This window comes from Eurytemora carolleeae, unplaced genomic scaffold (genome assembly GCF_000591075.1).
Source record: "Eurytemora carolleeae unplaced genomic scaffold, Eaff_2.0 scaffold104, whole genome shotgun sequence".
Lineage (NCBI taxonomy): Eukaryota > Metazoa > Arthropoda > Copepoda > Calanoida > Temoridae > Eurytemora > Eurytemora carolleeae.
The window spans coordinates 414,145-427,891 of NW_019396033.1; the positions used below are offsets into that span (position 1 = coordinate 414,145).

General features: G+C 29.9%; 1 protein-coding gene across 1 annotated transcript in view; it reads right to left on the minus strand.

The window, feature by feature from the left end:
• LOC111697464 (uncharacterized) overlaps positions 1-13,747 on the minus strand; it is a gene marked incomplete at its 5' end in the record, with an annotated part of 56,815 nt that overhangs the window by 18,264 nt on the left and 24,804 nt on the right. The window contains 14 exon segments of the mRNA XM_023467490.1: positions 213-283; positions 888-952; positions 3,072-3,123; positions 3,473-3,505; positions 4,000-4,086; positions 6,895-7,055; positions 7,947-8,053; positions 8,657-8,773; positions 9,665-9,706; positions 10,062-10,135; positions 10,910-11,057; positions 12,478-12,572; positions 13,052-13,119; positions 13,208-13,356. Coding sequence (XP_023323258.1) covers positions 213-283; positions 888-952; positions 3,072-3,123; positions 3,473-3,505; positions 4,000-4,086; positions 6,895-7,055; positions 7,947-8,053; positions 8,657-8,773; positions 9,665-9,706; positions 10,062-10,135; positions 10,910-11,057; positions 12,478-12,572; positions 13,052-13,119; positions 13,208-13,356 — 1,269 coding nt within the window.

Below are 13,747 nucleotides of genomic sequence, written 5' to 3' on the forward strand. Positions count from 1 at the left end.
TGTTCATCTATTTCTCTATTCCTCCCCCCTCCTCTTCCACAATATATTTAAATGTAAAAACGAAGAAGCTTTATAAGTGAAAGATTCCCATAATATGCTTACAATATAAGAATGTAATATGCATTTATAAATCTAAAAAATTAAAGCGCTTGACTCAGCTCCTGTCTAAATAATAGAAAAAATAAAAAATATAAGTTTTTGAATAATCTTACCTAACATTTTGCTAACATAGGGTTCAATATCAACATCCTGAAGATGTTCATGTGTATGTGCATGATACAGCCTAGAGTTGCCAATATTCACCAAACATGACAAGAAAATATTAGGAATTGATACAGGAGGATAATTGTTTAATGTTGCAGATGGTTAGGTTAGATCATTAGTCACGTCATAATAAAATGTATGATTATCCATTTTCATGGATAATGGATATTGTGTATATCAAGTAACAAGGATATTGGATATCTCTTATATAGGGTACTGTGAATATAATGTTTAATAAAATAAACAAAATCTAATAGAAAAAATTAAAAATTTAAATTAAATAAAAAATTACCACCAAGTTTAAACCAGTGTAAAAATTTATACATGAGCTGATTTGCCAAAATTGTCTAGACCCTATATCTTTACAGCCTGATGGTGTAAACTTTTACTATTTCCAACTTAGACAACATAACTTTTGACAAGTTTGAAAAATTTGCGAAATTATAAGGATTCCAAATATTGAGTGTGAGGAAAATAATCAGGTTATTTTGAATAAGAAAAATGTTTTTTAAAGAAGATGTGAACTAAAAAAAAATTAGACAAGAAAAAGAAAAAATTCCAAAGAAAAGGGATAATATTTAGAATTTGATAAAACAACATAAATATTTGTTGGTTTGAAGTTCCTAAGAGTGGAATCAAGTCGAATAGAAACCCAAACTCCATCTCCGACCCAGGCCATTTGTCGAACCTAAAAATGCGCATCACTAAAGATTTTTTTGGCAAGATGCAGATTTCATGTTTCAGGTGAAAAATATTAAAATGAAGGAAACCAAATACAAAAAATATTCCTTTTTCATTTAGAAAAAGTCCGCTAAAATCTTCGAAAACCCCCAAAATTGCATTTGTATTTATTGTTAAATAAAAAGGTTTAACCAAAAATTCGCGAAAAATAGTCAAGGAAGTTCTGCACCAGATCTTACCCCGAAAAAAATAAATTCCCTTCTTAAACATTTTGTTATTCAAAACATTGTTAAAAGTGAATAAATTTGTATGTTTTCTGTTTAATATTGGAAACCACAATAATCTATCAATTGATATGAAAAACTGTAATTGATAATTATGGTTTATTTAGTGAGTAAAGAAAAGGTTTAATCTGAATACATTATCCAACATTAGTCTCTATTAGACCCAACTCAGTGGAAAATAATAAAAGAATATACATTAGTCTGGTGCAGGATACAGTTAGTTCCACACTTTACAGATTTATCTTTGCTTTGGGAATAATTTTTACAGAATTGGAAATAATTAAAAATAGGTCTTTCATCCATTTTTTCACCCTTCCAGAGAAGTCTAAAAATTTTCAGAAAATTTTTACATTCTAATTTTTTGGATTTTACCGTAGCTCTTGTCATTCACACAAACAACGGGGGGAAGTAGGCGATTATATCTTTATAAGTAAGATGACTTTTTTATTTAAGTTTTACCAGATCTTACCCCGAAAAAAATAAATTCCCTTCTTAAACATTTTGTTATTCAAAACATTGTTAAAAGTGAATAAATTTGTATGTTTTCTGTTTAATATTGGAAACCACAATAATCTATCAATTGATATGAAAAACTGTAATTGATAATTATGGTTTATTTAGTGAGTAAAGAAAAGGTTTAATCTGAATACATTATCCAACATTAGTCTCTATTAGACCCAACTCAGTGGAAAATAATAAAAGAATATACATTAGTCTGGTGCAGGATACAGTTAGTTCCACACTTTACAGATTTATCTTTGCTTTGGGAATAATTTTTACTGAATTGGAAATAATTAAAAATAGGTCTTTCATCCATTTTTTCACCCTTCCAGAGAAGTCTAAAAATTTTCAGAAAATTTTTACATTCTAATTTTTTGGATTTTACCGTAGCTCTTGTCATTCACACAAACAACGGGGGGAAGTAGGCGATTATATCTTTATAAGTAAGATGACTTTTTTATTTAAGTTTTTATTGTTAAAAAGCTTTTTTCAAAGAGTACAAGTAATTAAAGAGAAGCTTTTTTTTAATTGACAGCTTCTCTTTGTTTCCATGTTTTCGTGTTTTTAATAGCTTGATAAAAATCAAAATTGAAATTAAAAGTAGTCTTCATTATATTAATATAATCGCCTACCACTGTAGTTTTGTGATATATAGTTTGTGGGAAAATTGAAGGAAAAAGCGTGAGAATTATGCAATATGAGAAAATTTTTAAATGATTAATGGGAATTTGCAGGGTTTCTTTCACAACTTGCCAACATAAATAACGTCACACAAAATGTTGATCAAAAAATACAACTGATTTTTTTCAAACTCATATGGCGTTTACTCTCCATGGGGGAAATGTTAAGGCGTATTCTTAACAAATGTCTAATCTGAATTAAGCCAGGGAAAAATATTTTTAAGAATTATTTTGATAAAAAAATTATTTTCAAGAAAATTTATACCTATGATTCAATCGTGAAAAATGTAAGACTATATTAAACCAAAAAAAAAATATCCCTTGAATGACAAATCTAATTTTCCAGTTCATTGTAACTCAAATAGATGAGTCAGCAAAAAAGAAAATCATAAATAGTGTAAAATTACAAAATTTAAAAGATGAGAAAAGAAACATTTATCTACTTGGGGAGGAATGGGGGGAGGAAGGGGGGAGGACTGTATCGTTGAAAACGTAAACCCCTCTTTGGGAAATTTAAACCTAGAATTTGAGAGGGAAAATTTGGATTAATGATGAATGTATGAAAAAATTTGGTTTGTTTATTAAAAGTATTCTGAGACTATGTCAAAATGCAAAAACTATTTATTTTATTAATTATACACTAGATAGAAAATAACCCTACCTGGCTTTCTTTTCTAGGATGAGCATCAAAACAAGCCTCGACACTCATTAGTCTAGAGAATATAAATAATTTTTATTTAGAATAATAATGAGGTCTTTATCTGTAACCTAACCTAACTAAATAACCTATATTTTACATAAGTTCAATAACATAAACTCTTGTATCCTGTATTTAAGCTTGCCTAGAATCTATAACATGAACTCTGTATCCTGTATCCTACCTTACGTAGGATCTATAAAATGAACTTTGTATTCCGTATCCTAGCTAACCTAGGATCTACAACATTAACTCTGTATCCTGTATCCTAGCTTGCCTAGAATCTATAAGATGAACTTTATATCATGTATCCTAGCTTACCTAGGATCTATAACATGAACTCTGTATTCTGTATCCTAGATTACCTGGGATCTATAACATGAACTCTGTATTCTATCCTAGCTTACCTAGGATCTATAACATGAACTCTGTATAGACTGTTCAAATGATTCGATGTTGAATGTTTTCTTATTTATTTTATTTTATTTTATTCACTCTACAAAGCTTTGTTTGATCAAGTAGAAATTAAATATCAATATTTATAATTCTTAAAACCGACTATTTTCAATTGTAATTTCTCTACAACAGTGGCTTGCGCATTTCTACTACAGGAAAACATACATGAATTATCAGAAATAAACACTTTTACGCCTAGGAATATATTCCAAATTTTTGATAATATAAAGGTTTCAAGGGTACCATTGTTAATCGAATATTGTCATTAAAATACCCTTACAGTCCCTTTAGCTACATCTTTTAGTATCTCAAGTAGATCGAGAACAAGAGTCAAGTTCAATCCAACATTTTTAATTTAAATTATAAACTGAAATTTTAAAAATTACTTTAAATATAAGATAATTTTTTAAATATTATTTAATGACCATTAATTTACCTGAGATCCCATTGACCCTCAGAATCTCGATGAAAAATAGCAACAGTACCATCTGCCAGTGCTGCCAGTACTCTTCCCTTCACATGACTAGAAAAGTATAAAAAGTTATGTAAACGATCTTTTATACTAATTCATCCATTAGAATAACGGCATCATTAATTCTATATCCATATATAAAAAGATGTAATCTCTGTTTAGGTGTCTGTCTGTTTACTTCTTTGTCCGATCATATCTTAGAAACTACTGGACCGATTTGCCTCAAATTTGTATTGGCGAACTCAGGAGAAACATGGCAATATTCTTAACTTCGTTTTGAGATTCTAAGTTGAGTGGGTCGAAATTTAGTTTGCAAGTAAAATCGATCAAATGCGGGTAAACAGCGGGGGTAACTATGAGTAACCTGGCCCAGGCTGGGTTCCGAAGCTAGTAGTTACTATATAGATTGTTATAAAACATTCAAAACCCCAAAAAATTCGNCCCTCCCTCCCATTAATTCTAAAAAAATATGCCCGTGATTTATTGAAATTTCTGAGGACCAAGAAAAGATGAAAAATTTCCCTTTTTTGCGTTGATACTTAAGATCTATTGTTGGGATTGATGGTTAGTAGTTACACTGATGAAACTATGTACTTTGTATCATTGGGTTGTAAACAGGACAGGGTGAACTAATATGTCAAGCTTATCTGCCCGAAATTAAAAAAGTTAAATTCTGTTATTTTTTTTATGATATTCACGATCATTTAGATGTCTTGAATTAGGTTTCAAAAGCCTTAATTAATCCTTTTTTAACCAACAAAATGTAGAGCTTCCGATCATAAATAATTTAGTTGGTTTTGAGTGTAAAATCTAACGAAAGCATGAACTCGTACAACGGCAAATAAGGTCGAAAGTACCACTGTGGTTTAAAGGGAGTGACCGGCTATGTAAGGTAGATGAACTGAGTATGCAGTGTTTTGGAAAACATCTTTCGGATTCATTCGAGACATATTAAACTATTTAAAGATCTGTAAATCCTGAATTTGAGCGCAAATTCGACGTTCAAAACTCCTACTTTGGGGGGTGGATACGTTTTCAGAATTAGTTTTTTTTAATTACCAAATAACGACATTGAAAAATAAAGTAAAAATTATACAGAAATCTAATTAGATGGTTAGAAACATTCTAATCAAAAGAAATTTGTCAATAAATCAATGCTTAACTCGATTATTTCATTTTCATTATTATATTGAATTTCTTATCTTCTTTGAATTTATTCGCAGATTTCTTCAAATTCTTTAAATGTCGACTTTTCAATAATAATTCTAGAAAATCTGCGAAAATCTTTGTGAATAATAAGAAACCAGAATAATGCGAAAAAAAGAAAAAATAATTGAACAAGATTACTTATTTTAGATGATAAGATTAATATTTATTTTCTCAACATGTTCCTATACATGACGTCTGTAGTTTATTGTCGAACTTTTTTTACATTTTATGTCGTCGTAATTTAAAAATTTTTAAAAACTAATTCTGAAAACGTATCCACCCCCAAAGTAGGAGTTTTGAACGTCGAATTTGCACTCAAACTCAGGATTTACAGATCTTTAAAAAGTTTAATATGTCTCAAATGAATCCGAAAGAAGTTTTCCACAACACTGCATACTCAGTTCAACTACATTAAATAGCCGGTCACTCCCTTTAAAGAATGCAAGCTCTCCAGCAAAATTTTTGAGAATTTTTACGATTACTTCTTAAAAACCAAAGCTAATAATAATAAGTGCTTTACGTTGCTCAAATGTACATGTATAAGGAAACAGTAAAGCATAAGCGAGTTAGAGCAGTAAAATCAAAACCCAAGGCATTGCGACACTTCAAAGTCGACCCTGTCTTAAAAATTGATGAGACTTTTTATAAGCAGGCTGAATCTATGTAAGGTTAAGAGTCATATTTTAAGCAGTGCACAAGTAATTAGACCTGTAAAGTAAATAAGTGACAATTAAAAGCTTAATGTAGTGTCGTCTCAAAAATGTCATCCTTCGCGTTTCACCCTGTTTTAACAGAAGTTGAGCCTTTGCCACTCAAATTTTCGAATCTTTGCAACCTGATGGTGTAAACTTTTGATATTTCAGACTTAAAATTATTTGTTCTATTATTAATCATAGTTTGTAATATCCAAGGCAAAGATATAGGGATTAAAAAATCAAAGTTTGTGACAAAAACTTAATTTTTTGTTTAAAATATGTTGGCTGAGCTGCCAAGTAAAGGGTGGATCAAAAAAGTTGGCTGGTCGAATTTGGGCCCACATGTTATCCACCTATTCATCTATTCATCTATTCATCTATTCATCTATTCACCTATTCATCTATTCATCTATTCATTTATTAATTTATTCATCTATTCATCTATTCATCTATTCATCTATTCATCTATTCATCTATTCATCTATTCATCTATTCACCTATTCATCTATTAAATAAATATACAAATACTAGGCCTTTTCACGTCCATCTTCTTACTAAAAAAAATGTTCGCGGATTTTATAAAATAAATTCGTGGATTATTTAAAATTATATAGATATAGATTAAACTTATTTCACTTAACTCATCAATATGGAGTAAAAAACATTACTTTTGCCAATTAAAATAGTACAGGGACTTAAGTTTAGTCTCATTGTTTAAATTAAATCAGAAGTACTAAATCATAGTGGGACCAATACAATATTGTAGAATAGGAAGACTAAAATTATGAATACTTGAATAGTCCACTAAATATTAAACACAAAATTTTGAAGTTAATACGTTGATTTTCTACCTTCTATGCAGGTAAATCCCATTTATTACAATTAAGTTTACTTAAAGGTCTTCTTTCTTTTTTTCACATTTTAATGGTTGCCATTGTATAGTGAAAATACTTACACAATTGATAAAACTGAGTCCTTGAGTCGAATTGAGTGAATACATCGTTTCCATTGAGATACAGCAGAGTGTACATAAATAGATCCAGATTGAGATCCCAACCACATTGTTGGTTGTACACTAGACATCTTAGATACTTCAGAATACGCGTATTCATTGTCCTAAAATAACATTCATTTCAGATCAAAATCTTGCATTATTTTCTACAGGACTCCTTTTTCTGAACATCAAACAAGTTTTGAAAGAAATTAAGACTTTGCCACAAATTCTGATTTTCTAATTCCTTAATCTTTGCAACCCACTTTAGATATTTCAAAATATGAATTCTGTTGGATTAAAAATCTAAGGTTTAAGATATGAAAGGTTTAACCATCAAGTTGTAAAGATAGAAGGATTAGAAAATCTAAACTTGTTTCAAAGATTCAATTCCTTTGTATGGACAATTAAATAAGTTTGCTTTTTACTTGTTTTCTTGCTTACAATAGAATTGTTTTATAACGTTTCCTGTATTCAAACTTATGATTTTTTTAGACATTAATAAATATTTGGGATCCCGAAACTCGTGCTGTACACATAAAAGTTAATAATTGATAAATTTAAAATATTATCCAAAATTTTATCAGTGCTGTCAAATAATCCTCTTTGAAACTTCAGTCGAATGACAAATTGCATAAAATGCAAAACTTGTTTGCCATAAATTTAGCAAACCAGGGAGATACATCTTAAAATTTGAAATACTTTTTTACGGTTTTCATCCGAAAATGAAATGTGCGCGCATAACTGTAGCAAACAATCGACCTTATACCAGGGTGATACATCTTTAATTTGAAATGATTTTTTTACGGGTTACTTCAGAAAAGTATATGTGCATAAAGATTGATTTTCATCAGAGTTTGACCAAAGGTCAATAATTTTTATTGTTAATCATGGGATTAATCACTTATTCTTAACATTTAAAAGTTGGCACAATGGATATCAAGATCAAACCTAGTAGATTAGCGCTTTTTCATTTTCACACAAACATTTTGACTTGAGTTCTACTTCTCTCTTACCTTGGATACTTCTGCTAGACCATCTTTAACAGCCGCTGATTGTTCTTTCGAGAATATTCTCTGTACAGCTGGTGAACCTTCAGTAGTCTCTATCTGATCCTGGGTACCTGCATATATAAAAACTTAGGGACAAGAAATTGTATTCAGTGTTTTGAGATTGGAACCGGTTTTGGGCGGTTTAGCGACGCGGTTTAAATTCTTTAAATTCAGCCTCTGAGACAACTGACCTAAACCAGTGTTACTATAGTATGTTATTTAATTGCTTAAAGACCAAAAAGATGGGTTTATAACATCTAATGAATGGTCATAGTATTTTAATTCAGGTTGGGTCAGGTAAAAAGCAAACTTTTAATGAAAGTTTAAAACTGATCTAACGAGGTAAACTTTTTTACCAGACAAGCACAAATTTGGCACAAAAACATTTTACAAATTTTTCTTAAAATCAAGTTTACAAAATGGTTTAAGCTGCATATATTTTATAAGAATAAATATCTGCTATTGCTCCTTCTCCATCTTTATTTATTAACTTTCAAGAAAGTTTTCTGGGATTTTCAGTAAAAATTTAGAATCAACATTGAAATGAGAAAAAAAGGTTAAATATCAAATAAGATTGTTCGACATCTTCCCAGCGGATTCCCCTGTCGTAAAATTAAACATGTACCCCTTGCTTTATCCCTGTTTATAAAGAACCCCCTCCTTGTATAACTTACTGTCTAGGTCCCTGGAAATGTTAACAGTGTTATAAGAAATGAAGGGAAGGGTATGAAGGTTAGTAGCGGCATCCTCCAGTTTATAAACATCTAGCCGACGATGCAATCCCGGCCGTCCTAGAGGTTAAAGTTAACCAATGAGAGTAGAAGTAAAGAGAAGAGGAACAAGTTTGTTATCATATTATTGTGACGTATCAGAACAGCTTTAGAACCGGTTTTATAATAAACAGTATTAAGGATTGTAGACAAGACGATCCATTGATTGATTAACGTTTATTTCTCTGTTTGTGACTGGCCCCTGTAATCTTAAATCATTAAATCATTTGTGGATTCAGTTTATAAAATATTGTTTGCTTACAATAAAACCTGTTTAGAGCTGTACTAATACGTCACTGTTGAAACCCTTCTTCTTAGTTGTGTATCTCTATAATAAGGTTTACGACGGTAAGTTCCATATTATTAATATGATTAAAATTCAGAATCAGAATCTTTAAATATTGTATGACTTGAAATTACAACGAGATTAAATGATATCGTGTAGGACGACCCAAAAGATAATACAATTATAATGTAATTTGTCCTATCTATGTACTCAATGCTACGAGGTTTAAATAATGTTCAATGTTCATTGTTCATTACTCAAAATATGTTTATTTAACACTTTAGTGAGTTTGATGAAAAAATGTTGACAAGAAATAAATGTATAAAGTTAAATCTGGTGTTATGTGTACAATGGGCAAACAAAAGATAAGGAAAAGGGGTATTTATTTTCCTTGAAAAATTCTTTTGCTAAATTCATCAGATTTATAGTTTGCGGTGATTATACAATTTTAACTTTTGAATTTTGGCCACAAAACACAACAAAACATAAAAACTATCAGGATTTAAGCATTATTTTATTCTGGTTAATAATAATCCCAAATATCTAGAAATATTTACCCCTGTTCCTCCCTTGGTTAGTAGTTAAGAACAAATGCAAAAAAAAAAAACAAAAAAAACACAACATACCCATTTCCACTGCTCTTTCACGAGTGAGCCTAGGTTTTACATCTAAAAATGAGAAGGAAAAAATTAAAACAAAAATCTAGGACTAAAAAATATATATATAATAACAAGAGTAAACAATAAACATAAACCATGCCAAACTATACAATGTTCGGTGTTTATATCAATACAATAAAGACTGATTTTTTAATTGTTTTTTTTTAAGTTAACGAGTAAACAGAGAGATCCTGTTAATTGGTATATTCTCTTTTTCATTATATTCAATTGAATAGAATAAAAGAGATAAGGTTTATGCGTATTCATATTCCTTCTGTTTGAAAGCATTGTATTGATATATACGACGATATAATCTGCAGTACTCTGACCGAAGATAAAGTAGCGTTTAGTGGAGTGTTCCTACCTTCCTCAACAGTATCCTGCTGAAGAGGGTGCTCTATACTTCCCTCGCCCTCTCCAGCACCACTCGACACAAAACTTTGCAACCAATTAATATTTGGGACAAAACTCATCTATAAATTAATCCCTTGAAATAGCTGTCATATATTAATAAATGTTTTATTCCTTTGCACCTCAAAAAATGCATTATTATTGTAAAAAAAACTTTTTATTTTTTTGTTTTATTTTTATTGGCGTTTATTATGCTACAAACATCTTTAAATAAAAATCTGAAGTTTCGCAGATTTGTCTCTATTTGCGGATTTATTAATATATATGAAGTAAGCTGAAAGAAAACATTCAGTAAAACAAGTTTGAAAACCAGGAATTTTAAAACATAAAATAATTTTCCAACTTAGTATATTTTTAGTTCTAAAATATATTCCAACTGCTAAACTTTATCTTAATTCACAAATCTTTTAAATTTTTGCAAAACATTTTCCCGTCTGAGGTTAATTTTTAAACCCAACCCCCCCTTCATAAAATTAGAGAAATCATAATCTTAAATATATATATTCAGTTTAAAAATACATATATTCTATATTTGTCTTTTCTGAGTGAAAGAAAATTCTTTCTTTTTAACAATTTATAGGTTCTCTCTTCCGCCATTTTATTTTTCTTCAGAAATATTGGTTATTTAAGAATATAAATAAATCAATAAATCAAGTAAAAAATGGATTTAAAACTTTGCAAAATCTTAATCTTTAAAGTTTAAATTTTCTTGAATAAATCTTTTTGACATTATTATCCGGAAATTAAAAGAAAACAGAAAATGATTTTAAAATTTGAGCTTAATTCTTTTTTATTAATTGCCTAATAGAGCCGAGGGGTTTTTGAGGAGAATCGTCCGGGCTTGATTTTTCTGAGTCTTTCGAGGGATCCTTTACAGGGTTTGTGATGGACTCCTCTACACGGACCTTATTCAGATCAGGGTCCACGATATAATCATCCTCCTTGGCCCCTAAACCATGGACAACGAAATGTTTGGGACTTCACTTCGAGATAAAAATGGGAAAATATCATTTTTCCCATTTCAATCATCTAAAATAACAGTAAACTAACACATAACGAGAAAGATAAAAATGGCGAGTATTTTTTCGTACATATAAGACATTATACTGCTGTTGAACAGTTTAAAAAAACATGTATATGACCAGCTTCACACATAAAAATCTATCTTTTCAAAAGCGTTCACAAATAAAAAAAGACCACTTTAAAAACTGTGAGATTCTACAATGATGTTTATCAAAGTTTTAAAAGCTTATGATAACCATCATGTTTCACCCCGAATTAAACTTTAAGTAAAGGAACTGAACGCTTGACACTTTATTTAAGTTTCTAATCCTTAAATATTTGTAACCTAAAGGTGCATATGTATGACAGTCAAACTTAGACAATTTTATCTAACAAAATTTAAAGTGTGAAATATCAAATATAAGGTTGCAAAGATATAGGGATTAGAAAATGTAAGTTTGTGGAAAAGACTCAATCCCTTTGACCATTTCCTTTTCGTCTAGATTTAACTGCTAGATAGAATTGTACCAGAAGATTTTGTATCGAGTATTGAGCGAGAAAATGAGAAAATTGCATTTGTGAAACGTGTCACGTATTTGCTTTTCAATCAATACTTTGCACAAATATATTTCATCGAGAATCCAGGAGGCATTATATCTAATTCCCCCCTCATCTCACCACCACCTTTTACAATTTCAAATTTATAATATAATTTCAGAGCCACACACGTTTTTAATTGTCTACAGTTTTATTTCTCAAATAAAGATAAAAGAATTTTAATTCTCGAATGGAAAATCAATTTTAATTAAAAATCATTATTTTATGGCTATCGTTAGAATATCAAACATCGCATTGATTTCTTCAACAGAAACTACTATATAGATACTAATTCAAGTGCCCGGCGCTGCCCGTGAAATTAAGAAAATAAAAATCTAATTTTTAAAAAAAGATTATTTTATATGGCCCTTAAAAAATTCAGCCAATTTGGTCAAGCTGTTTGACTAGCTATAGCTAACAAATATATATATTCAAATATGTATATATATATATATATACATATGAGCAAAGAGCTTTACTTTAAAGATACAAGCCAACAGAGACATTGGACATTGCACAATTTGAATTCTAGTTTTTCAGATACCCCGCATATGATAGCAGATTAAAATCAAATTAAGCGATATGATGTGTATTAAATGTTGTTAAAAGGCAAATACTTAATATTCAACATTCATCCAATAGAATGATATGGGTCCGTATACGACTTCAATTGCTGTGTTTTATATTCATTGTACTTTTTACAATCATAACTTGAGTTCAACACTCAACAGTCGTCTTCCTATTCCACATTATTATGGGTCTCCCTGTACCTGGGACACTGGCAATACAGAGAAGATGTGATGAGCAGACATGAAAAGATTCTAGAACATCTGCTGGGTTGTTTGCATCTATTACTGTTACTTTACTAAAATATTTAACAGCTTTAAAATATTGGCAACTGGGAAATGTTTACATATCTACCATAAGAGCTGAAAAAGATGGAATTAACTTTTTAGTATAGAACAAAATTAAACTTGGTTTAAACATAAAAGGACAGTGGGCATAAATTTAAGTGATCCAATTTCATTAAAGATAAAAAAAGCTTGTTTTAACACAATAAAGGTAACCAGAAAACTTATTAATGTACTAAAGTCGTAATTTTTATTTTAAAATGACTTGAAGATTTTTTATACAAAGAAAACAAGAAGGGCTACCGGTACATTGTACAAGATTTGTTGCTTTCAAAATGGAAAACGCAAGAAATAATCATCTGTGCTAAACTTAAGTGTTAAAAACCTATTTAACGTTTTGATGAAAATTTATTCAAAGGGGGGGGGGGGGTTTTCTGGAAAATTTATACACCCATGATTCTTTAGATAACAAGTATACTTAAATGTATTCTACCTTATGCTATGCGTGGATGTACATATCCATACTAGTGATGACAATTGTAACTCTGCTTTTGCAGATTCCTAAATTTAAAAAATATTTAATTTAAACTCAATTAAATGCAAGTTTTTAAATTTATCAATTCATCAAATCAATAATTTACAAATAAACCTGTGATAAGCTTTCTCCATCCTTTAATTCTTGATCCAGTTTGGAGACCTCGTCTTCCTCGTGCACTGGATGCCGCGTCTCAGATTCTGGTGGCGAGGAATAGAACACGCTTGCACCAACAATCTCTCCGCCATCTTTAGTTTTTCCTCCTAAACAAACAGGGATTATAAGAGTTGATTAGAAGGGAAAAATCAACAGTTGTTAAGGAATTGATTTTTTGCAACAAACTTACATTTTCTAACCCCTATATCTTTGCAACCTGATGGTGTAAACCTTTGATATTTCAAACGTAGATTATTTGATCTACCAGAATTGTTAGTTTGAAATATCGAAGGTCTAAGAAAACGGGTTGCTAAGTTATAGGAAATAGAAAATCTAAGTTTGTGGCAAAAACTCAATTCCTTTGCATCAAAAAATAGATTTCCCTTGATTAATATTTACTTTTAAATACATTAAATTAGAAAATTAAGAGATATAGAAACTTGTCTAGATAAAAGTTTAATGTTTCTAAAATTTCATCTTCTGTTTTGCTTTTGGTGT